The sequence below is a fragment of the Desmodus rotundus genome, chromosome 3, assembly GCF_022682495.2.
Source record: "Desmodus rotundus isolate HL8 chromosome 3, HLdesRot8A.1, whole genome shotgun sequence".
NCBI lineage: Eukaryota > Metazoa > Chordata > Mammalia > Chiroptera > Phyllostomidae > Desmodus > Desmodus rotundus.
In genome coordinates this window covers 188,565,655-188,589,179 of record NC_071389.1, presented here as the reverse complement: position 1 = coordinate 188,589,179, position 23,525 = coordinate 188,565,655, and the positions used below count along the sequence as shown (strand labels likewise).

General features: G+C 47.8%; 1 protein-coding gene across 2 annotated transcripts in view; it reads right to left on the bottom strand.

Moving 5' to 3' along the window:
- The window catches only part of CHST11 (carbohydrate sulfotransferase 11), a 234,083-nt gene that overhangs the window by 107,485 nt on the left and 103,073 nt on the right, over nucleotides 1-23,525 (bottom strand). For both annotated transcript variants that reach the window (XM_024579366.4, XM_024579367.4), the window contains exon 2: nucleotides 7,343-7,428. In XM_024579366.4, coding sequence (XP_024435134.1) covers nucleotides 7,343-7,428 — 86 coding nt within the window. The remainder of the gene's footprint in view (nucleotides 1-7,342; nucleotides 7,429-23,525) is intronic.

The following is a 23,525-nucleotide window of genomic DNA, read 5'->3' as shown; positions in this document are numbered from 1 at the left end:
TGACGCCCACCCTCCACCAGGGCTCTCCCGGAGAACTGCGAACAAGCCAGGGCTTTCTCAGCTCTATCCGTGCCGCCAAGGTTAAACCCAAATGGCTGAGAAGCTCCTTCAGTTGTGTAATTTACAAAAAAAAAAATCAAATTATGTAGAGGCCTCTTATAATTGAGGGTAATTTAGGAAATAACTTCCGAAAACGACAGATTTTACAGCTGTGTTACCCTTTGGAAATGACCCAGGTCGTTCTGTCACTCGCATGCCCTTCTCTACGTTATATTCACACAGACTGACACAGAAAGACCCCACTGGGGCACTGAGCTTACTCTCCAGATTTGAATGCTTTGGGCGAAATCCACATTCCTGAAACAGGGCTGCTGCCTACACAGACAGCCCGAATGAACGCAGATCCATCCGCGAGATCGACGACAGCACATGAACACGGCCCAGAACCGGGTCTTACTGAACCACCATAACGCGGGCACTTAGCTAGGCGCTGGGGTGTGACAAACACAACCGCAGGAGGCTTTAAAACTTAACGGCTGTATCTGCCCGTCCTCCAGGATGTGGGCTGAGTGCACGAATGTGCGCACACCACAGAGAGGTACTCCTGGCCTTATAAATCGACGCATCCGGCTTACTAATAACAGTCTACCAGACAGAAAACATAAATCCACATTTTTAGGAAGTGCTCACGATGACTAGCTAGTAGCTTCCAGGCAAGAGGAAATCATCCATCTTATTATTATTCTGAGGAATCCCAAGTGTGCATCTACAAAGTGTCTGAGCATGCAATACAGGGGCCCAGCCTGGCCCAGACCCCTTGAGTCCCAGGTTACCAAACTCAACTCAGCTCATTAATAGCTACTAATCGACACCAACTCTACCCTTGGCATTGCCCTAGGTGCTCTTTAGACATGATGTAGAATCTCACGAACCCGCAAGACTGGTATCTCACTCCTATTTTACAGATATGGAAACCAAGGCTTGGGACAGGTTATACGCCGGGGCTGTACACACCAGGGCTGGGATCCCCCATTTCCTTCAAGCATCCGACCCTCTCCTCTGACCCAAATCGTGTCTGAATGTAGAGTCCCCATCTGTCCTGGCTTGACTGGAAATCCGACCAGGGCACCTTCCCCAGTTCAAGAATAACGGAGCCACTAGCCACGGTGAATGAGGCCGCTCACTGTCTCTGGTTTTTGCAATGGGCTTCGCTCGTCTATTGTAATTTGCAATTAATAATGAAGCATTTCCCCAAGTGCTGTGTGTGAGATCGAGTTAATGTAATATTTCATCTTTGCCAGCCAGCTGCCGTTCTGCTAGGCTGACAGTAAGCAGTATCTTTGCATAAGGAGCCAGTCCACAAGTAAATCAATTAATCCCTCTTCGGCTGGTAGACAGCTGTTGGGTCAAAGCAAGATAATTAGACAGACTCGTCATTTACCAGGTGGTTGGTAATGAAGGGATTAATTAACCAAAGTAGGGGCTGGACAATGCCTGCTCTTTCCTGCCTCCCCCAGTGGATACAACCATTCAGCATCATGCTTCCCAAACAACAATTCTAAAGGCAGAGAGCCCTTTCTTCCCTTTTCACGGCTCCTTCAGAAGCACCCACCAGACACGCAGCAATAAATAAGTCTGGGTGTTCCTTCCTACAGGGCCGTGAGCAGAGTGGCTCGAGGGTCCTTATACGAGTTCCTCCCAGTCCTCTCCCTGGGGCTCTCTTCTCGGGTTTGCCCACAATATACTGACCAAGCCTCTAGCGCCCAGGGTGCTGACCCACACACCTTCCCAGGAAGCACGCAAGGGAATGTGATCTCCATCCCCATGGACGAGGCAGCGTGCCCAAAACTGACATGGGGCTCCAGAGGGAGAAAGTAGAAAAGATCACAAGCAACCTCAGGGCACATGCTTTGAGCTGCTGTTCATGCAGTGGGTTATGTGAGAAGCAGAGAGTCAAAGTTGTTTTAGACTAGGAGGGGCCCTTTCCTACCCTCCAATCCAGTGTTCCGGAACTCTGCTGCTGCCCATCGGAACCACCAAGGCAACTTTGAAAACTACTGATGTCCTGGCTCTATCCCAGACCAACCAATAAAATCAGGATCTCAGAGGGAAGGCCTGGACACTGACGTTTGTTCAAGGCCCCCTGAATGGTCCTAATTGCAGCTGGGGTTGAGAACCCTAGTCCACACCCTTTGTTTTATTGATGAGGACTCTGCGGAGACGAGGGGTCATGACCTGCCTAGAGAAGCCCCACGGTTAACAAGAAGCTGAGTCTGAAGCAGAAGCTGGCTCATAAATGGCATGCCATCTCCTGTGGGCTGCTTGGGACCTCCAACCCTGACAGAGGATAAAGAAGACTAAGCAGTGGACAAATGGACAAGTGGACAAGCCTCATCCACCTGTTACCAACTCTTCTTTCCTGTCTCATCTCCCACCAGCTTTGCCCAACTCCAGCCACAAACTCCTTGCCATTCTCTAAATGTGCCACAGGCTGTCTGTCCCGCCCACCCCTCACCCCGTGGTCCTTGTCCCTGCTGTTCCTTCCCTCTGTGATGCTGTTCCCTCTTGTCTGTCAGGTGAAGTCTGATGTGTCTTCAAAGGCCTGGCTCAAACGCCACCTCCTCTGGAAAGCCCCCCCCCACTGTGCCCTGCACCTCATAGGGTTACTTACTCCTGATTCTCCCATAACTTTGCTAAAAGCCTCTCACCCAGCACTTACACATGCTGTTACTGAAGTGCCTCTCTTCCCCTTGTCTTTTTCTTCTGTTTATTCTATAAATGCCTGTAGGAGAAACACGTTTTGGCAAGCAGTGCTAAGAAAATTATTTAGGTTGGGACCAGGAGAGTTCCCTGCCCCTCCTTAGACATAAAAGCTTTTATCGATTTAAAGCATTCAATTGAGTCAATGACCTCAACTTCCAAATTTCACCAACTTGTGCTGCTCCACAGCAGAGATTTGCAAGGACTCCTGCTCAGCGTGGCTCCAGCCAGGAGACAATGGCCCCTCTAAATACCAGGTTCAATATGCAAAAACCAATCTTCAATTGTTTGTTGGGAAACTACTATGCATTCCATACCATTTCAGGAGCCTTGGCTCTGGCTTTGGGAATTTTGCAACTATCCTGAGCACATACCAGGCCTCAGCTTAGTCACTGGGAAAGAGAGCCTCACAGAAGCGTTTTCCCACCCAGGAAAGATGAACTGGTCAGCTCTCGCTTTCCCACAATGCCGCCAGCTCCAATGGACCCAGCCTTACCTCTTAGGAGCTGTGTGATCCTAGCAAATAACTCAGCCCTTCTGAGCCTCAGTTAACTTATCTGAAAAATAGCATTGGATATAATTGGATACCTTCCTTTTAGGGTTGCTGTGAATCTTCCATGAGCCATGTGTGAAAAACACCTGGAATAGTCACAGATATGTAGTATACATTCAATGAATAGTAGCACCATTCCCCCTTCCCTTCCTTCTCTCTCTCTCTCTCTCTCTGCCTCTATCTTTCTCTTTCCTTCTCTCCAACCTACCCCCTGGGGTCTATCTTATGGAGAAGTAAATTCACTTTAGCACATTGAAGAATGAACCAATAAAGGCCCTGTTTTATTATTTTATAATAAAACATTTGACTGGCCCTCAGAGACTCCTAGGAACGCCTGCAGCCTAGTGAACCTAGTACAGGCCTCCTGGCTCAGTGCTTACGAATTCCTGGTCAGCCCCTGAGCTGTGCATCTGTCTTCTCAGAACATGGTAATCACAGAGCAAGTATAAATGCTAAAGAAAGCACTAGGCAGGGCAGGGCTGAACCACATGAGGGATGCTGTGAAGATTTCAGGGAACCCACGAGAGGACAAGGAGGTGGGCGAGGCAGAAGGACAAGCTGTCTCACCCTCGCTGGCATTTAGGGGTAATTATGCCCTATTAATGGCTGACATCGGAGCTCTGCCCCAAGAGTCTGAGCTGAGCCAGGGCGGCCCACAGATGTGTTCGGCCCACAAATATGCAGTTGGAAACTCCTGAACTTTCAGTGACTGGACGCCAGCTGATCTGATCAGCAATTACGTTTTATTTTGGGGCCAGGGAGACAGCAGAGAACCAGGAAAATTATAAGACATCAGAGTGCAGTTTTTCTAAGAATATCAGCAACAAACTTTTTTTAACCGATTGTTGTTTAATGGTTAGACATTTACAAGGGTCTAAACTAAGAAACCTTGGACACTAAATCATATTATAGCCAAGTTTCCCAAGGGAGGTTTTGAGCCTTTGTCCAACAAAAATCTGAGTATGATTTTTTTTTTTTTTGAGGGCGGAAGGGGTAATTCCTACCAAGAGAACTTTGCTGGTGACAGTGAATACAGCATAGAGATAAACAGATTTGTAATTTGTTCTGGGTTTGAATCTTTACTCTGCTTCTTACTAGCTATGTGACCTTGGGCAAGTTGTATGACCTTCTTGGCTTCGGTTCTCCCACGCATAACATGAGGGTGTAATACCTAGCTTGGGGCTTATTATCCACACTTGATGAGATGTTCATAAGCATCTAGATAAGCATCTGGACAAGCCTCTGGCCTGTAGCATCAGAACACGGTGATGAGGCCGCGTTGGTTTCTCACCGTCTGAAACAGACTATTCCTGTTTTCACCATCATATATCAAACCCAAACCACCAGTCAGCTTCAGCAGGGGATGTGGCATCTCCAGGAGCAGTTTGGTTTCTAGCAAGTACAGGGGTTGTCATCTGTCTCTGGGATGACACCAGTTCAGGCTTAGCGGCTTCCACAGCTTGGCCAATAGAAGAACATGAGAACCCTCAACCAAGCCTGATCAGGTACAAAGTTTCAAGTGCCTTGTGGACTCAAAACCTAGCTAAACTCAGCAGGAATACCCACTCCCTTCTCTCCCCTTAGCACCACACCCAGCCCCCCGGCAGCCCAAAGGATCACCAAGACAGCTTCTCCAAGAAGGGTCACGGACTGGACTTACATGGGAATGGAACATAATTGCAGCTTGTAGAGGAAATAGCCTAAGAAAAAACATCCCAGGGCAACATCCCCAGGAAACAGGGAGATCTTCCTGCAGGGACTTATCCTGGTTGCCATAGAAGGGGCCAGACAGCTTGCCCACGGCATTCTTGACGGGGGGCAGTGACTCACCCACCTACGCCCTTGACAATGGCTCCCAGAGCTGCCTCTCCAGCCCTGTCTTCCCTCCCAGGTCCTAGGCTACTGCCGCTAAATGAGCATCTCACCCACATGACACTCAGAACACTCCAGAAGTAAGAGATGACCTCTATGCAGGAAGGTTCTCTCTCCTCTCATTGGTTTACTCGCCAGTCAATCACTCATGTCAATTCTCGGAGAGCAGGAGGAACCAGACGTAGAAGGCTAACCACACACGTCCTGCTCACCCATCTGTGCTCAGTGCCTACACTGAGCTGCTCACAGTAGATACAGGTAGCAGCAAATGAAGGAGTGAAGGAGTGAATGAATCTGGGAATGAACGAACCCTGCAAGAAGCACCGAGGAAGGTACACCTTCTCACACAACCCTGCAAGGCAGGTATTTTTAGCACCGTGTTGTCAACGAAGGGAAGCAACCTCAGAGGGGTTAGGTATGTTGCCCACATTCACATAGCTAATAAATGAAGAAATCATTCCTTCAGCGTGGTCTGACTCTAAAGTCAAGTCTTCCAATACTGAATCCGTTCTCACGACCATGATGATGACGAATCATACTTACACAGCCTCTGACGCATCAGAGTGTGTCCTCCCAACATTCCGGAGTGATGGGAAAACCGGCCCTGAAAGGCGACTCATCATGCGGGCAAGGCTGCACCGCCAGTGGGAGCTGGCGCAGGAATCCGAACCGGGACTTTCCTTTTTCCACCACAGATATTCAGGGGTACCCGCCATAAGCCAGGCCCTGCGTTAGGGTTGGGGGTACAACAGAGACCAGCACAGACAGGGCCCCTGGACTTTCTCTCCAGAGGGGCGTCTGCTTCAGAAATAGTGTCTTCCCGTGATACCATTTGCTGCCCATAAAATTTCCTCAAGAAAGCGGCAGTGCTCTGGCAGTTCTGTTTGGAAGTGGGAAATGATCTGGGAGCAGGGGCTGTCAACAAAAAGATGGGAATGGTTTGCATCTCAGGAGCGTGGGTTCATTTTCCACATGGCCACCCAGAAATCCTGTCCTTTGCCGAAGCTGGCTCTGCTCTTCCTAAGGACAGTGTGCAAATGGATGGGGAGACTTGCTTGTCACAATCAAATTAGTTGGGCAACCAAACAAAACGCAAGTATCAAGTTCCCTGCTGAGTCAACGGAGAGCCCAGGAAAGGGAGCCTTGGAGTTCGCCATTACCTAGCTAATTTGGCCCAGTCACACCAGAACTCCAAAGGGGAGTGAGGGGCCGACAGAGGACTGAGTGAACCTGGTAAGACCACCTGTGATGACCAAACTCAGGAGTCGGTTCCTCCAGAAGGAAGTGCAGGTGAGAGACAGGGAAGAAATGTGGGATCTCAAGCTCACCCCTTCGCAAGACTTCTGGAAATTCAGCATCTTCAAGGACAAGCAATATTTTCCTCCACCAAGCAATGTGGTCAACAGAAATACTAAGTTAACAATGTGATATAAAATAAAGCTCAGAGACTATGGTCAAAGCAGTAAATTTTTTTTCCTAACCGAGATCAAAGGTCATTGGATGGGCTACTAATTGTTCACTCACCAGTTCTCGGTGTCAAGTGCTAATTAATGTTCCCGCAAAAGGACCTTGGAAGTCTCCATGTCCAGACCCACACACATCAAGTCTACTGGGACTCCCTTTAATCCTGGATCTCCACAGAGGACACTCTTCTGCAGATGGAGCTTATTTTTGCTCAGAGAAACCCTTCATAATCAAGTTCACTTTATACCGTGACACTCACTTAGCAAAACGTCCCCACATACAAGGGTGTCTTGCCAAAATGGCACAGTGAGGTGCAACTCTTGGAGCATTATTGGGCTTTAATAATTGAGGTCACCCCCTATGAGCCTTCTATGGGCCTGGCAGGGGGAGACCACACAGCCCACCAGCTCTGTGACATCAGAGTCCCATTAGTGGCACCTGTGTGGATCTCAGGGGCTCAAAACCTGGGCAGGTCTGAAAACTCACTCCAGCACCACCCGTCGCTAGAATGTCAGAGCCATTATACAGAGAAGGGTGACCCAGAAAGCAACCACTGAAAGTAAAACGCCAGGCCGTGCACAAAAGTTTCAAATCCCCCCAAAACAGAACTTTGGAGTTTCTCATCCCTGTCATCCCCCTTCGCCCCTTCCCAAATCGATGCATGAAGACATCAAGGAAGTTTCCAGGGCTTACCTGGGTCGGGTTGTAGAGTTCCTGCAGGGGGCTTCGAGACCCCTTCCGGCAACAGATGTCCACGCCGAAGGGGTTCCTCCGCATGACTGAGGAAAGAAAGTGAAGGCTCATCAGAAATGAGCAACACATGTTTGCTGTCTGACAAAGAAAAAGACACAGAGGAGGGAAGAAGAAACAGGGGGGAAGCAAGACAGATAAAGACAGATTCTCGCAAAGCTATACCTCATCTAATGGCATCGGGGCCATTCTACCTCCCCCAAATTCAGGCATCTCCACACCCAGAAGGACAGAAATAAGGGTAAAATTCTTCCCAGCAAATTTTAAGAAGAAAAGACAAGGCATCAAAGACACTGAAAGGAAACCGCTCACCAAAGACACTGTAAAGGCTGTTCCAAGACAGTGAGCTGTACCGACACCAGACTCAGTGATACTTCTAAAATTCCACAGGCCTCTCCCTCAACAACGATCAGTTACGACCTCTTATTCCTGGTCCCCAAGGCATCTGGTCCCAAGAACCGTGCAGGCCCCCCGCCCAGGCAGGCTCTTCCCACTGGATAAGTCCGGGGCCCGGCCTCCCCAAGGCCTCTTGGAAATTAGGTTATTTTTAATGAGAATATCAGCTCCAGGCACGAAGGATAAAGGCTTATGGTTCTAGACAGACAGGTGGCACCTACAATTAATAAAAGAGCAGAATGAAGTGAACTTCTCAAAAACGCAGCAGGGCTATGGACACTGAGAACTATTCTTAAATGGAAAAGCATCCTTTCTTTCTTTCATTCTTCTCGTTCTCAGACACCCTCGCTTTGTACTCACAGTCACCTGCTTGATAATTACTTGCTGGAGGGAGGGAGGAGGCAGGGATAAATGAATGAATGAGCAAGTGCTTTCTTCCCACAGAGGAGGCAATTTCCCTGTGCAAGGACACAATAGGGACATGAGTGAACAAGAAAAGCAGATCAGCTCACAAGTCTAAACATTTCACCCTGTAGAGCATGGCAGCAGAGTGGAGAGCAGGCCACTCTCTGCAGCAGACAGCTTGGGTTTGGATTCTGGCTCTACCACTCACCAGCTGTGAGACCTTAGGCAAGACACCTAACCCTTCTGTATCTTTCTTCATCTGTAAAACAGGGATGTGAAAAGGACCTGGCTCCCTGGGTTGCCTGTAAAGATTAAATGAGTTACTACTCATATGCAGGACACCACCGGTTGGCGGCAAAAAAAAAATAGTGTTTGTTATAAATTTCTGAAGCTACTGAAGATCATACACTAGATTTGCCCATAATTCACGACAAAAATCATTCCCCCTGCCCTCGGGAGAGGAGGCAGGGACTTCTCTGTTCCCCAGCCATCAAGCGAGCTGATGAGAAGGTGCCTGACCTCAATCCGGGCTCGGGATTCTCCGACCGCGTAGCCAAGCAGCACAACCTAAGGTCCAAACATTAGGAAAAGCCATCTCCGCAAGCAGCCAATTACTTCTGGAAGGTCTCCAAGTGAACCCACTCCTCCTCATACAGTTGTCCTTAGACTTGCCACTCTGAGCCACATGGAAACCCTGACAATAAGTCATCAGTTCCGGGACACCTGAAGCTGCGTTTTCTCTCCCCTCCTTTACCACCTGGAGCAGGGTCGGCAAACTTCTTCCACAAAGGGTCGGAGGATGTTTCGGCTTTGCGCCATGCGGTCTCTGTCGGCACTGCTGAACTTGGCCACACAGACAAAACAGAAGTGAATGGGCGTGGCTGTGTGCCAGCACTTCACTGATGGATACTGAAACCTGAATTCTGTATAAGTTCCACAGGTCAGGAAATAATATTTTCCATTGATTTTTGATTTTTTTCAACCATTCACAGAAATAGGGGATGGGCCGGATATGGCCCCCCGGCTGCGGTTTGCTGGCCCCTGCCCTAGAGGGCGGCCCCAAGTATTCTGGGGTCAGCGGTCTGAGCCCCAACACACTGCCCAACCCTGTCTGGGCAACTGTCCACATAAAAGCCATTGGAATTTGATCAGGCTGATCGCTGATTGGGGAAACACTGGCCCTTTGTTCCTCCACGGTCGCCTCGGGAAGAGGGGAAAAATCCACGTTGTGTTTTTCTTTAATTTATTCCTTCATTTTTCATTTCCACCAAAAACGAGGTAAACTGTTAAATGCATGCAAGTTGCCCGTGGTGCACAATGGCATAGCAACACTTTGGAGGAGGAAAAACAGCCGTAAAACTTGTAAAATTATGCCCACGCCATGCAAGATTAACCTCTCCCCGTGGCGGTGGACAGGCTCGCCGAGACCTGCGGCTGCAGGACCGCCATGGAGAGAACCCCACCGCGTAGCCCATTAAAAATCAGCTTTTATGGGGGGCAGTATTATTTAATTGGTTTATTTTTCTAATACAAGGCCTTTAAAATGCTTTGACCGTGTGGGGCCTGCAACATGGGTCCTTTCCCAGGGCCGTCTGCCCCCGTGGCTCCGGCAGCCCTGCCCGTGACTTCACTGGGCGCCGTGTAAACCAACTTTGACACCCCAGGCCACAAAAGCCAAAGGGGCCTTGTGTGCGTTTTATGGGAATGATAACAATCCCACCATTTATGGAGCACTCACTGTGTGCCAGGCACTTGGCGAAGTGTAACCCTTCACACGGTGAAGGAAGTGCCTGCATTTTACAGATCACCTCTCTGAGCCCCGCCCGCCCTCCCGCCCCTCTAACTTCAGGTACTTGAAGTGGGTCACCTGGCAGTGCCCTTGGGAATGAGAAAGTTCAGAAGCTGAAGTCACCAGATCTGGACTCAAATCCTGGTTTCACTGTTAACTCATCTTGGGACACTGGGTCAATGCCCTAATCGCTGAAACTCAACTATAAAATACCGTACTAATGCCTATATCCTCGGGTGGTTGTGGAAATTAAATGACAATGCAAAAAATAGCCTGATACATGGCACCCAAAAAGTCCACGTGAAATGTCACAGGCCTGGATCCTGCCCCCAGCTTAAACGAGGTCTCCCTGGGCCTCAGCTTTCTCCTTGGTTGGGAGAAGAGGTAAAACCAGGTGATCTCTAAGCCCCTTCCAACTGGAAATTCCTCATCTCTAAGCACACGGCTGTGCCTGTCTCCCTGGAGAACCGGTTTTACGGTCCCGCAGTACTGGGGGCAGGGGCAGTCGAGTGTGAGGGGTGGGGTGGGGGCTGGGGGACAGGGGACCCGGTGGCATTTCAGCAGTGATGAGGGAAGGACAGACAGAAGCCTGCAGGGCCAGCAGAGGTTGTGAAGCCAAAGGCAAACCCTGGCTGTGAAACAGACATTTCTTCCCCTTTACAATCCACGGCCAAAGGCCACAGGCCGGCATCCAGGTTGAAATGACAAGGTTTTTCATATGAAAAAATGCCATCACCTAATAATAACAATAAATATGGGATTCCCCTCCCCTACAAAAAGCCTTATAGAAAGCAGAGCTCGGGGTCTCTAGCTCTGGGGGAGCATGGGCCATTTCTGGAACAAAAACCTGTTGTCTCAGCCTCCACTCAGGACTCCAGCACGAAATTCCTTTGGAGGGGATCAGGGCTGGGAGGTCTCAGAGTGGTGGAGACCCCAGCTTCTCCCTGACGCACGTGGGACCCTCTTATTCAGAGATTACTCTCAGCTTTTGAGGCCAGCAGCGCCCATTGGAACACCTTTAAAAATGCAAAGGAAGAAGCTCCTTTTGAGTCACTATGGTTAGAACCTGAACTCCTTGTCCGGAGGAAAGATGAAGAAGAAAGAGGAGAATGGGGGGGTGTGCGGGAGGGGCAGGAGGGAGGCCTGAAACCCCAAGGGTTCCTCATGCGGCAGTGGGGCACAGAACTGGCTCGGCCCTAAGCAGTTCTCCTGCAGCTGAGAGGTACAGAGAGGTAAATAAGTCCTCATAAACACTGCGACATGTGAAGAAAAAATTTTTAAGTACTCAGGAATCTGCACCTCTGGGAGATTTCCTTTCATTTTAAAGGGACCTGAAGCACTTTGGACCCAGTGCATGTGTGACATATTCTGGTATCTGGAGAGGCCCAGGTTTTCGCTTTCCTGGTTTGCTCCTGCCCAGCAAAGAATAATGACTCGACGCTCAGGTTTGGAGACCGAAGGGTTCCTAGGCAGCGTCCGACCACTCCGGCTCATTTTCAGGGGAGCAAAGGTGTCCCAAAATCAACAGAGAGCACATTTGTAAACAGTCGGCCGCCCCAGACAAAAGCATGTCTTGCCGAAGGGATGAAACACGGTTAAACCGCAAGCAACAGCAAAATATTAAACTTCCATTGTTACTATCTCGGAAGAGGTTTTTCTAAAAGCTTTCCTAGTAAGCCGTTCACTTTTCTGGGGGATAGAACCTGAGCTCAACCAAGTGCTCTCATTACTGGGCATTTGGAGTTTCTTTTTTTTCTGGAGTCAGTGTAAGAAATGTCAGATTTGAATTAGCAATGAACACAAAATGCATGCCCTTTTGCACTTTGGAAAAAAGCCCGGGTCCAATGAGAAGACAGAATAGCCAAAGGTCCCGCAGTGGGGCTGGGAGAGCAGGGCCACCTCTCACAGGCGGGCCTGTTCCCCCTGGCTCTTGGCCCCGGCAGCCAAGCCCAACGCCTGTCTGGTTGGCCCCTCTCTACCTAAGTGCTTAGTGCATAGGAGGAACTCAGCACATCTGTGTCAAGAGAATGGAAAAAAAAAAACCCTAAAGATATTTCTTTGCTAAAGGGTAGCAGGTCAAACCACTTATTCACAACAAGAGAACAAAGAAGTTGGCATGTTCTTTCCTAACAGACTTGTTCAAAATTATTTCAATGGCCTTCTTAGTCAAAGCAGTTGAGCTGGGGGGACCCCAGCCCTGCACACTTCCCCGCACTCCTCTGAAATGAGCCACATCACAGCTCAGAGAGGTTCAGACCTGGAAGAGGCCAAGCAAAACGGCAGCTCTGAATGGCGCCCCAACGTTCTCCAACTAGCCAGGGCCTTTGGGTGCTTGACAGACATTCAGCACACGTGTTACAGGCGACCCTTCGGGCGCCCTAAAACACTGAGGCCAGAGCCAGGTTCAGCCTAAGCTTTCATTAATACTATTATCAAACTTCCATTTTCCAACTTCCTATTCCTTCCTGCTCAGTCCCCCGAACTGGGACAGCCCAGAGCCACTGAAAACCATTTCCAGATCCATTTCTCCTTATTGGAGCCCCTATAAGCAACTACTGAAGAATACTGAAGGATTCGGGGGTTTGATTTCATGGGGGAGTAATCTGAATGAACCTTTATGATAGTTAGGTCCCATGCCAGTCTCTCCTTCTGCTGTAAGCTCCTCAAAGCTCCTGATGCCCAGCCTGGGAGGTGGTTGCAGAACTAAAGTGAATTAAACTTTAGGCAGGTGAAGGTCAAGGGTATAAATCTGAGAATTAGATGAATGCACTTGGTATAACTCGGGAAGAGGAAAGATACAGCTTCATCTGAAAGCCAGGAGATTTATTGTCATAGAAACCTGCCCCTGAGGGACTGTGATATACAGCTTTGAAGAATATACTGTCCACATTACAACATTGACCTGCAGGGAGAAGACCGGGCCATCAAATACACTCACCAAAACCAGTGGCCTCTGCAGGCAACCCACTTCCTGTTTTGAATGATTCTGGCCCATCTGCAAAAACATGCCGGGAGCAGAGGGTCGTGTCTACTTCCAAAAAGCACAGGGTCCCTGCTGAAGCACAAACCAGCTGTCAATCAGGCAGGTGAGTGCAGAATCTGGCGCATCTCAGTCAAGAAGGGCCTTTAGAGACAATCTGGCCCAATGACAAGCAAAGAAAATGAGAAGCATTGTTCTATGCCATCTTATATAAGGGACTTGAGCATCTGTGGATGCTGGTATCCAGGGGTGTCCTAGAACCAATTCCCCCCATGGATACCAAGGGACAACTGTATATGAGTGAAGAAAAGTACCCTCAGAAATGGTTCTGATGCAGCCAGAGAAATGGCAGGGTGTAAAACTGAAAAACAATCTTTCTGGCCCACTGAATCACAAAGAAACTTCAGGCCACTGAGGCAGTACCCCCCAAATTGCTGGTGACCCCAAAATTGTTTAAAATGGCAAAGTTGTTTTCCTAAAACTCCAACGCAGCATGATTTCAAATTAAGTACGGAAAGTGTGCAAAACAGGCAGAGAAAGTAGACGCGCGGTTGCCCGAGGCCCGGGCTGGAAGGGCGAGTGAGGGTTAACACACACAAAGCTGCTTTATAAAGTGATGGGACGTTCTAAAATTAGGCCGTGGTGATGGCTGTGTACCTCCGCAAACACAAGAAAATCCACTCAATTCTACTCTTAACGTAGGTGGATTTCATATGTAAATTATACTTCAATAAGGCTATCATAAAAAATAAGTACAGAAATGTTTTAGAAGAAAACCCAGAAGATTAATATATTTTGATCTATTTGAGTAGATCTTCCTTACAATACCAATATGAAAGATTTAATTAAACAATTTATTTGCCTTCAGATTTTAAGCTGAAATATTCTAAGTTGACATGTAATGCTGGGCATTTAAGAAACTTAAGGTTGTCATATTTCTAAGTTTGTGGCTTGAGTTTGATATTATTTACGTATTTCTTTGTCAATCAGACAACTGAAGTACTCAAAAAGAATAGTAATATACTGCATTTTAAATGCAATTTAAAATGTTAAAAGTTAAGTTTATTAAAGGGTCAAATATGAATCAAATGCCAGTCTATAGAGAATATAGTAAAAAACATTGAATAACTGTGTATGGTGTCGGGTGGGCACTAGATATATCGGGGGGATCACTTCCTAAGTTAGGTAAATGTCTAATCACGATGCTGTACACCTGAAACTAATACTGTAGTTTCAATTACTAATCAACTGTAATGAAAAAATAAAAAATTATTTTAAAAAAGCTACCCTAAATATAATCGTTAGCATTTACTATATTTATGAGCAGAAGAGTAAGATTCTTAACTTAAAGGATAGCTTCCTAGACTTAGTTTTTTCAGAAGCTTTTTTTATACACGACTGTCCCCTCAATGACGAAAAAACAAAAACAAAAACGCTCACATTAACAGAGAACTAACAGGAACTGGCACCTTCAGGCGGGTCTAAGGGAGGAGGAAGAGGAGGAGGAGAAGAAGCAGTCTCTACCCAAAACTCAGCTCAAATTCTGTTCCTGAAAACCTTTACTGTGTGGACAGATTTTATTGTTGAGAATGCAGGACCCTGTGGAAAAACACAGTTCAAGGAACTGAAATTGGCAGTTAACCTAGGAAAGCCCTTATAAATAACATTTTATGTTCGTTTAAATAAAACAAGAGAGACAGCCCCGGCCATCCAGATCATATTAATTCCATTCTGCACACCTTGAATGAGAAATTATGGGCATTGTACACTTACTTTCCATCTACCCTCCCTACCCCCTGGAGAAATTTTACACTCTCCCCACATTTTCCCTGGGCTGCTTATAGATTTATTTTGCAGTGATGCAGATAATATGCCAAAATACCTTCTTCCCTGTAGCTGGTGCTCCAAGTCCGAGTTTACGGCTTGGAGACATTTAGACCTGCCTCTGGGGTTCCCCTGTGGCTCCAGACACAGCAAATAACACGAGTGAGAGTGATGCAGCTGCTTGAGAAGGAAAATATCCTAAGCAACATTTACTTAAGTTCCTCGAGCCCAGCAGGGCATTAACCCCACACCTACCCTCTCCCCTCCAGTACAGAAGGCTGTTCAGCTCCGTGCATGATGGATTCACGATGATACAGTCAGACTGTGCCAGGCAACCCGCCTCTCCCACTGGGCTCCACTCCCTCCTGGCCACAACAGGCTCTTCAAACACCCAAGGGGATTGTCACCCACCCTCAGTCTCTCTCCAGGTTGCCTGGGCAAAGGGCTGATCCTGCCCAAGCTTCTGCTTTCTTTCCCTTCCCTACACCCTGTCCTAGAAGGCAGACAGGTGGCCTGGTGAAGACCATGGTGTAGTGTGACTCAAATAGTGTCCGCCTAAATTCAGTTCCACTTGGAGCCTCAGAATGGGACCTTATTTGGAACAGGGTCTTTGTGGGTGTAATTAGTTAAATTAAGATGAGGTCATATTGGACTAGGGTGGCCCCAAATGCAATGACTGGTCCCTATGAAAAGAGGAGAGGACATACAGGGACACACACAGGGCAGGCTCTGTGAAGATGGGGGCGGACACTGGAGCAAGGCAGCTACAAGCCAAGGGATGCCGGGGACCGCCGGAGCCACTGGAAGCAAATGGGAGGCAAAGAAGGAGTCTCCCCTGAACCTTCAGAGGGAGCAGAGCCCTGCTCATGCCTGGATCTCAGACTTCCAGCCCCCTCAACTGCACGAGAATAAATGCTGTTGTTTTAACTCACCCAGTTTGTGGTGCTCAGTTGCGGCAGCCCAAGGACACTAACATGGTTCACAGCCTAAGTGACCTGACAACATGCTCAATCCCCTGACCCTGGGTGACCTTATCTGTAAAGTGGGGACAACAACATGCCTACTTAGTAGGGATATTGTAGGATTAAATAAGTTAATTCACCTCGAGTGTTTGGAGCAGCCCCTGGCCCCAGGTAAGTGCTCAATAAGCTAAATTAGCTACCATTCCCGAGGCCCAGCACCTTCTTTTTCTCCTTACCCCCCAAGAGAGCATCTCAAAATCCTCTTCTGTTCCAACCAAAGCCTCACTGTTACAGACATGATATATACACATTACTTCACGAATCAGTTAGTGGACAGAAGGAGCTGGTGGTGCACGAGGAGGGTCCAACCACGTTGGCTTTGTTCAAAGTGAGGGAGAGGCAGCTCCAGCAGGCGGCTGTGCAGCTGCTGGACAGACAATGGCTCTTCTCTGGAAGCAAGAGGCCGCTCAGAAGAGACGAGCTCCCACCACAGAAGACACACTCACAGCAGAAAGGAGCCGGAGCCTTCCGAGGCAGCCAGCCACCCATCTACCCAAACCCGTATTTCCGTTTCCATACGCCTAGATGAGTTAAAGATGGGAGTCATCGTTCTGACTGTCCATTTGTATTATTTTCTCCTGATGTTTTGCTGGCACAAGATGCTCAGAGACAATGCTGAGTCTAAAATAGCCCCGTAGGCACTGCGTGGCTGGAGCCATGAAGATCTTTACAGCCTTCCGCTCCGGCAATTTTCCTCTTGGGAAATTACATTGAGGGAATAATTGGACAGGAGCTAAAAGATTTATGCACAAAGATGCGTACTCTAACATTTCCCTTCTAATGGCGAAAAAATTGTAAACATTCTAAGACGTCCAAGATGAGAGGAAGAATGTCATAAATCATAGTGCTCTTGGGTACATTGTTAATAAATCGCAGGACATCAACTACGCAGCACACAAGTATTGCTAAAGGTAATGACGTCACGACATGGAAAAGGGGTTGAAGTTAAAGCAGCAGAATTCAAAATGCCATGAGGGTCTGGATCTCGGCTATGTAAGTACACATACACGTACAAAAATGAAAGCAATTATGAGAGTAGCTTTCATGCTTCTTCCATGCTGCTTATTATTTTTTTCCCACTTAAAAACGGCGACTTCAGCACAATGCTAGCTCAAAATCAACTCTTAGGTGTTAAAGACACTACTGAAAGCCAGCAGAGTTCTAAATGGAGAGTCGAGATTTTCCCAAAGAAAATCCAAAAATTATCCGTAGCCACTAATGTAGCTATTTCCCCGATAATTCTTTGAAAACTGAGAGCACATTAAGTGCACCGAATTCTTGCCCGTCCCGGAACTGTAAGCTGCTTAAGTTGCTGCCATCAGGGATGAGGGAGGTAACAGGTGCTGGAGAAGATCTAGAGGCGGGTAGCGGGAGACCAGGCTGGGGCAGAGAAGGCACGTGGGGCTGTGTGCAAGCTGTGTGCAAGCTCTGCTGTGCCTCAGATGTCATTCTTCTGGAAATGCAATCAGAGGGAAAGGCCACTGCAGCTGCAGCCGATTGAACATGCCCACGCTCCCCAGCACAACCCTCCCTTCTTCCCTCCTAGGGAATCCAAGACGCAGCGCTGAACCACACTCCACCATCCAGCTGAAGATAGGCAGAGGGATGCGAGTGAGCCCAAGGAGGGAAGAGAAAGAACCAAAGAGACTGTAGTGATTTTCCCCAGGGCATGCTGGGCATGTTCAGACTTCTTTTAAAAAAATCTTTGTGACAATATGGGGACAGAGTTCCACCTTTCTCCCCAAAGAAGAAGGTCGTACACAAGGCCCTTGTCACATAAGCAGGAAAGCAAAGCATGGCCTCCCAGGGTGCAGCACACACATTCTGGCTGGTTTTAAATACAGAAACTCTTTCAAAGCCAGATAGGCAGGGGGGTCTGTGTGTGCAGGTCAACTCAACAGCTGTGAAACAATAAGGCACTTGCAAATAGTTATAGCTACCAGAGGATACAAGAGCCACCTGCCTCTCTGTATGTATCTATGAGAAGTGGCCAGGTGGGTTTCAAAGGGTTCTGGTTCTGAGCTTGTGGCCATCTACTACCTGGGTGACCCAGACAGGAGCGGAGAGGGGGCTTGTGGCCACCTACTACCTGGGTGACCCAGACAGGAGCGGAGAATAAGCAGAACACATTGTGAGCGCACATTACATGTCACATTGAATGCCAGGCACGTTGGTAAACATCATTTAACCTTCCCTTCCTTGAGACCACCCTGAACATGTTTTCCCATTTTACAGATGAGAGAAACAAGTTCAGAGAGGCATTTGCCAAAGTTCCACAGCCAGATGTAGCAGGTAAGGGGTTATCACCTCTGAATGCTATCAACAGAGATCTATCTGATGTAGGAGAGGAGGGGAGATGAGCGAACGCACAGAAACAGCATTTCACCACTCTGGGTCCATCCTGACGAAGAGCAGGAATGTGAAAACGTGGAAACAGGGGTTAAGTTACTTCATAAAAGTAATGGAGCAGAGTCAACGTGTCTGTCTGACACAGTGGGGTCAAAATGTTGACATCGAAGTGTTCAAACACACATAGGGGACAGCAGGGCGAAGTTCATTGCCAGAGAGTAGAGCGAGGTGGCTGAGGGTGAGCCCTAAGGGTGTGAAAATCCCTGCCTCGGTCCTGGCTACCCCCGAACCAGGTGAGTCATCTTCTGCAAGTGTCCTGACCCCTCTGTATCCCCGTTTTCTCACTGGTGGGATGGCAATGAGGACAGAACGTGCCTTGTAAGGTCCTTATGAGGATTAAATGAGATGAAAGCACCGAATACATGACTAGCCCCAATTCCTAGGTGCCCATGTTATTTTCATGGTTTTTGATGTCCCTGAAATAAGGATGCATCTTACAATTGCAGGCTTCTTAGATCTGATCAAATAACAATTAAAGACGATGATGATGAAGAATATTCCCGAGTTGCTTCATACATCCATGGGCCTACCCCACTTCATCCCTCATCTTAAAACCCAAATCCCTAGGAATGTGTTTTCTCTCCTTCTCCTTCCCTTTTTTCCCTCCCTTTTTCTCTCTCTCTCTCTCCATGCCCCTCCCCATCTACTACAAATTTAATGCTTTGTTTTCTCAGCCAAGACAAATATCCTCAAGTCCAAAGGGCAAAGTGCCATAGCATCGGAATGCCCTGTACCCTCAGAGAGTGACACCAGAGAGAGGGCTCATTCAGGCGCAGGCAGGGGCTCCAGGATAACCAACCCCCAAGACAGTCCCATGCCTAAGCTATTCATCACAATGCGAAGGTCCCCGCCCTGGTGTCCTGAACAGCAATGGAAGCCACCGTACCCTGTGAGAGTCGGGGTGGACAGGGATGGGGGTCTTCAGCAGCACCAAGGAAGGCCCACTGTCATGACACCTAATCCTCCTCCCAATAACAGCCCCAGCCCTTGCTGAGGCCAGAAATGTTCAGGATTATGCTCCTTAAAATCGTGGTTTCTAGTAAATCTCTAGTGTTGGGTCACTAAAGCAAACAATAACCAGCTTTCTCAAAATTTGAAAAACACCACCAAAAATAAACAAGTAGCTCGGGACAACATTTTCTCAACTCTGAAGGTGATTCCTCCAGCAGAAGCTAAAGGAGGTCAACGTTCCTGGGAGCGGGGCCCAGCGTCTGCAAGAGTGAGGATGCAGGAAGCATCTGTCTACAAGAGTTTCTGCTCGGGAAAGGCTGACGAGAGAAGTAGGCTCCTGGATGTCCAAGGTCAAGGGTGAGTGACTTCGCAGAGAGGGACCTTGGGACAGAACAGGAAGGGTCACAGAAACATCAGGGAGGGCACTTTTGTCTTGCACTTCCTTCTGATCTCAGCAGATATCAACACTCAGGGCTTTGCGTGCGTTTCACAGTGAGCGCGCTAGAACCTAAAACTCTGAGCAGTTTGCTCTAGCAAGTCACTGTAAGAAACGTGAAAACCCCACTTCCTTCCAACTGAAGGAGGACGCCTCAGAGGGCTGAGCACCCATCATCTGGACCCAGGTACGTCACAGAAGCAGAATATAACAAGTACGGGGGAAGAAAAACCGGGCTCCTTACACATCCGGGAAGCTTTCACTGGGACACAGTTCCGTCCCTGCTCTAGGGGTCAACAGCTCGGTTACATATTTGTCTGCCATTCTCCGACTGTATCTGACATTGGGCATGCATGCGTTCACTCACTCATTCATCTTCTCTTACTTATCCGCAATCTACATGTCCATGGTTCAGAAGGGTTTAAAACCTAACTCAAAATAAGAAGTTGAATCGCAAGCATTTGGAAACAAGCAGCCTAGCGTCTAACCTAATTGACCAATTTAATTTCTTGAACTTTATTATACTAGTCTGTACATTGTGGTCATAGCTTTTGGCTTCCCTGTGCCTGAACAGCATGGGAAACTTCAGTCAAACCCAGCGACTAATCTTTACTTTCAATTTTCTTTTGTTCTGTGGCTTCGGCCTGGAATCTTTCTTAACAGAACCTGCAGAAAGTGTTTTATCCCCCAAACCTGTAATGTGGGGGGGGAAACGTCACCAATGATCTCTGGCTTCCAGCCCTGACTGACATGACTAAGGGTGGTGAGAGCAAAAAGCAAGTGGTTTTGTTCAAAGTTCAGGCCTTTTTCTTCAAATGTCTACCAGAAATAAAAGAGACCAGTTCCTTAGGGCTGATCTTATGTGGCCATTGTCCGTGGTCTTCAATCACAAACAAAGGTTCCTGTGCCTTTTGATTATCTGTGCTGGTGCAGAAGGCGGTAAACCAGGCCATGCAGAAGCAGCAGGTGAGCCGAAACGTTGCTTCTGGTCAGCTGGGTACTGCTGAACAGGAGCCTTAAACACTTAGCTTTCATCTCCCGTTATGTTTGGCCTAAAGAGTTATTCAAGTGACCTTGCATCTGGCTGGCTGGGGAGAGTCGGGCAACAGAATCAGGGCTGGGAGCCAGCTGGAGGGCATCTACACATTGGCAACCGGAAGTTGCCCACACTGACTTTCTAGACTTATGGGGTGATCACTTCGTAAGTGACATAAATGTCTAATCACTGTGTTGTACACCTGAGACTAATGTAACACGGTATGTCAACTACGATGAAATATTTTTTAATTTTTTTTTAAATCTTAAAAACAAGAAAAGTTACCCATATTGGAATATAGTTGTTTTTCTTTTTAAAACTTCATTCTCGATATAACAGTAAATAGCCCACTCCTGGCACAGGAATGATTATAATGCGTGTCTGGTTAGACATCTGCCTGTTCCAAGGGGCCTTCCACACTCATCTTCACTGCCCCTCGTTTTAAAGGAGAGAAACGCGAAGTCAGAGAGCAACGTGCCCATGGTCCCGAGATGGATCACTGCATCTCCATTCCATGATGAGGAGACAGAGGCTCGGGGACTAAGTGTCTTTTCCAGGGGCACAGGGTAAGTGGTGGAACAGAGGCTCACGTCCAGGTAAATAAGACCTAAGTTCAGCCTTACCCTCTCTACACCACGTTGCCTCCCAAATGATGGTTTAAAAAGGCAGAGAGAGGTTGTGCATTGAAAAAAAACATCCACTTGGCATCCCCAGTGCACTGGGCACGCTGAGGTGAAGTAGAACAGATGTAGCCCTCAGTGAGGTTCAGGGGTCAGCAGTGCCTCAGGGCCTCTCCTGGCAGCTCCCCCTCATTCTTCTCTTTTATTATTTGTGTCCTGTTTTAGATTCCACATAGAAGTGAAGTCATACAGTATTCACCTTTCTCTCTCTGACGTGTTTCACTGAGCGTAATACCCTCCCAGTCCGTCCATGCTGTTGCAAATGGCAAGAGTTCACTTTTTTTTATCATTGAGTAATATTCCATTGTATATACATACCACAGCTCTGTCCTTTCACCTATCAATGGCCACCTAGGTTGCTTCCATACCTTGGCTATTCTACATAAGACTGTAATGAACCCAGGAGGGTGTACGTCTTTTTGATTATTAGTTTTGCTTTCTCCGGGTAAATACCGAAGGTGGAATTCCTGGGTCGTACAGCAGCTCTATTTTTGCCATTTTTTGAGGAATCTCCATACTGTCTTCCACAGCATATCTCATTCTTTAAGGGCAACAAGGAAACAGAAACATGTAATTAAGCCCCTGAATAGGTATCTGGGCGCCCACTCGATGCCTCTTCCTTATGTCAGAGGCCGTGTTAAAGTACTTTTTATACCCTGTATTTTGAGTGGAGCCAGCACAAAATAAGTTCTCGATAAACATTTAGGATTTAGTCAGTTAATTAATCCAACTTTGCAGCTGAGACATTTACATGTCACAAGAGCCCAGAACACCCCTAGTTTTCGTTCAGGAATGTGAGGGTCTGGCCCTCACCTGGTGGTCTTCGGCCAAGTAATACAGCCAGTTGCCAAGGCCCCCCAAGAATCCCTATCACAGAGGGCTCTGTAGAGTTTTTTCTGAAGCTCACATCCCAATCACTTCCCAGACTAAATATAATAGTATCAGATGGGACTTCAGGCTTCTCAAAAGGATGAGCCATGCCAGAAAGCTGATGACTCAATTTCCCACTTCTCAGCCAGCTATGCTGCCATCCCGGAGAGAAGCCAATGCACCCAGGGGTCTCCTCGGAGCAGAGGGGCTGGGGAGGGGGGTGGTGTCCAAAAATGTAATCAAGAAGATAAAGATCTTGGGAAAGAAACTCAAATAGAAGCAAAGATGGATTCTACCCAAACACAGGAGAAGAAAAACAAGAGAAGTCACAAAATAAATAAAAGAATTTGGAAAGACTTTTTCATTCAGGAAAACTTATATTTAGGGTTTATTATATTGCAAGCCATCTACTCAACCGAAGCCAAAGTTCAAGGTCTAGGAAGGTCTGATGCACTGGAAAGTCAGTGGGCTGGAGACCAGGAAGCCAATGTTAGGCTGAGTTCTTAACTGTTTATTAGCCCTGTGAACTTGGAAATGACCCACCTACCTTTCTGGGTCTCAATATCATCTTTAAATAAGGGGGCGGGGGAGAACTGCTCTCTACAAGATCCCTTCCAGCTGCAAAATTCAGTACTTCTGTGACTGAGTCCACGGCTGGTTCCTGCCCGGCCCCCACCGCTGTGAGGCTCACCCAAATTCCATTGGCAACTCGCTCCACCACCGAACAGGCCAGCTTTTGTAGGCCTCCTCAGAGCGTGGAAACCACAGAAATAAACCCAAATGCACCAAAAAACGCAAATGGATCATGAGTGCTCTTACCCTTATGAAGTCAGCAGTGTGAAATGTGTAACAAGACTGTCTCCAGACCTTTTGTTGATACACAGTGAAAAAAAAATCTCTTAAATATAAAAAGGCCCATTTGTTTGGCTCTCAACCAGATCGGTCTTGAGTAGGCAGCCCTGAAACCCTGGTCCCAGTCGTGACCGTGGGTTGCCTCTTACCCACACACGCGGTGGAGGGAAACTTGGATTTTTTACAGAGATATCCTCTATTCTGCTGGGAATTGGGGGAGACAGAGGAAGTTGCCCTTGGCATTGACCAGACAATGAACTCACCATCCTGCCCGGCCCAGAAATAGAAAATGAGCACTGAACAGCCTCTCCTTCACCGTCTCAGACTGAGGTTAAGTTGCTCATAAAAAAGTCAAAAGCGGGGATGCTCACTTAATGCTCGATAATTTGCCCTATCACCCCAATAATCCCCAATAGCTCCATGGTCATCTGAAAGCAGTTATTAAGCACCTAATGTGTGCACAGCCCTTCCTTCCT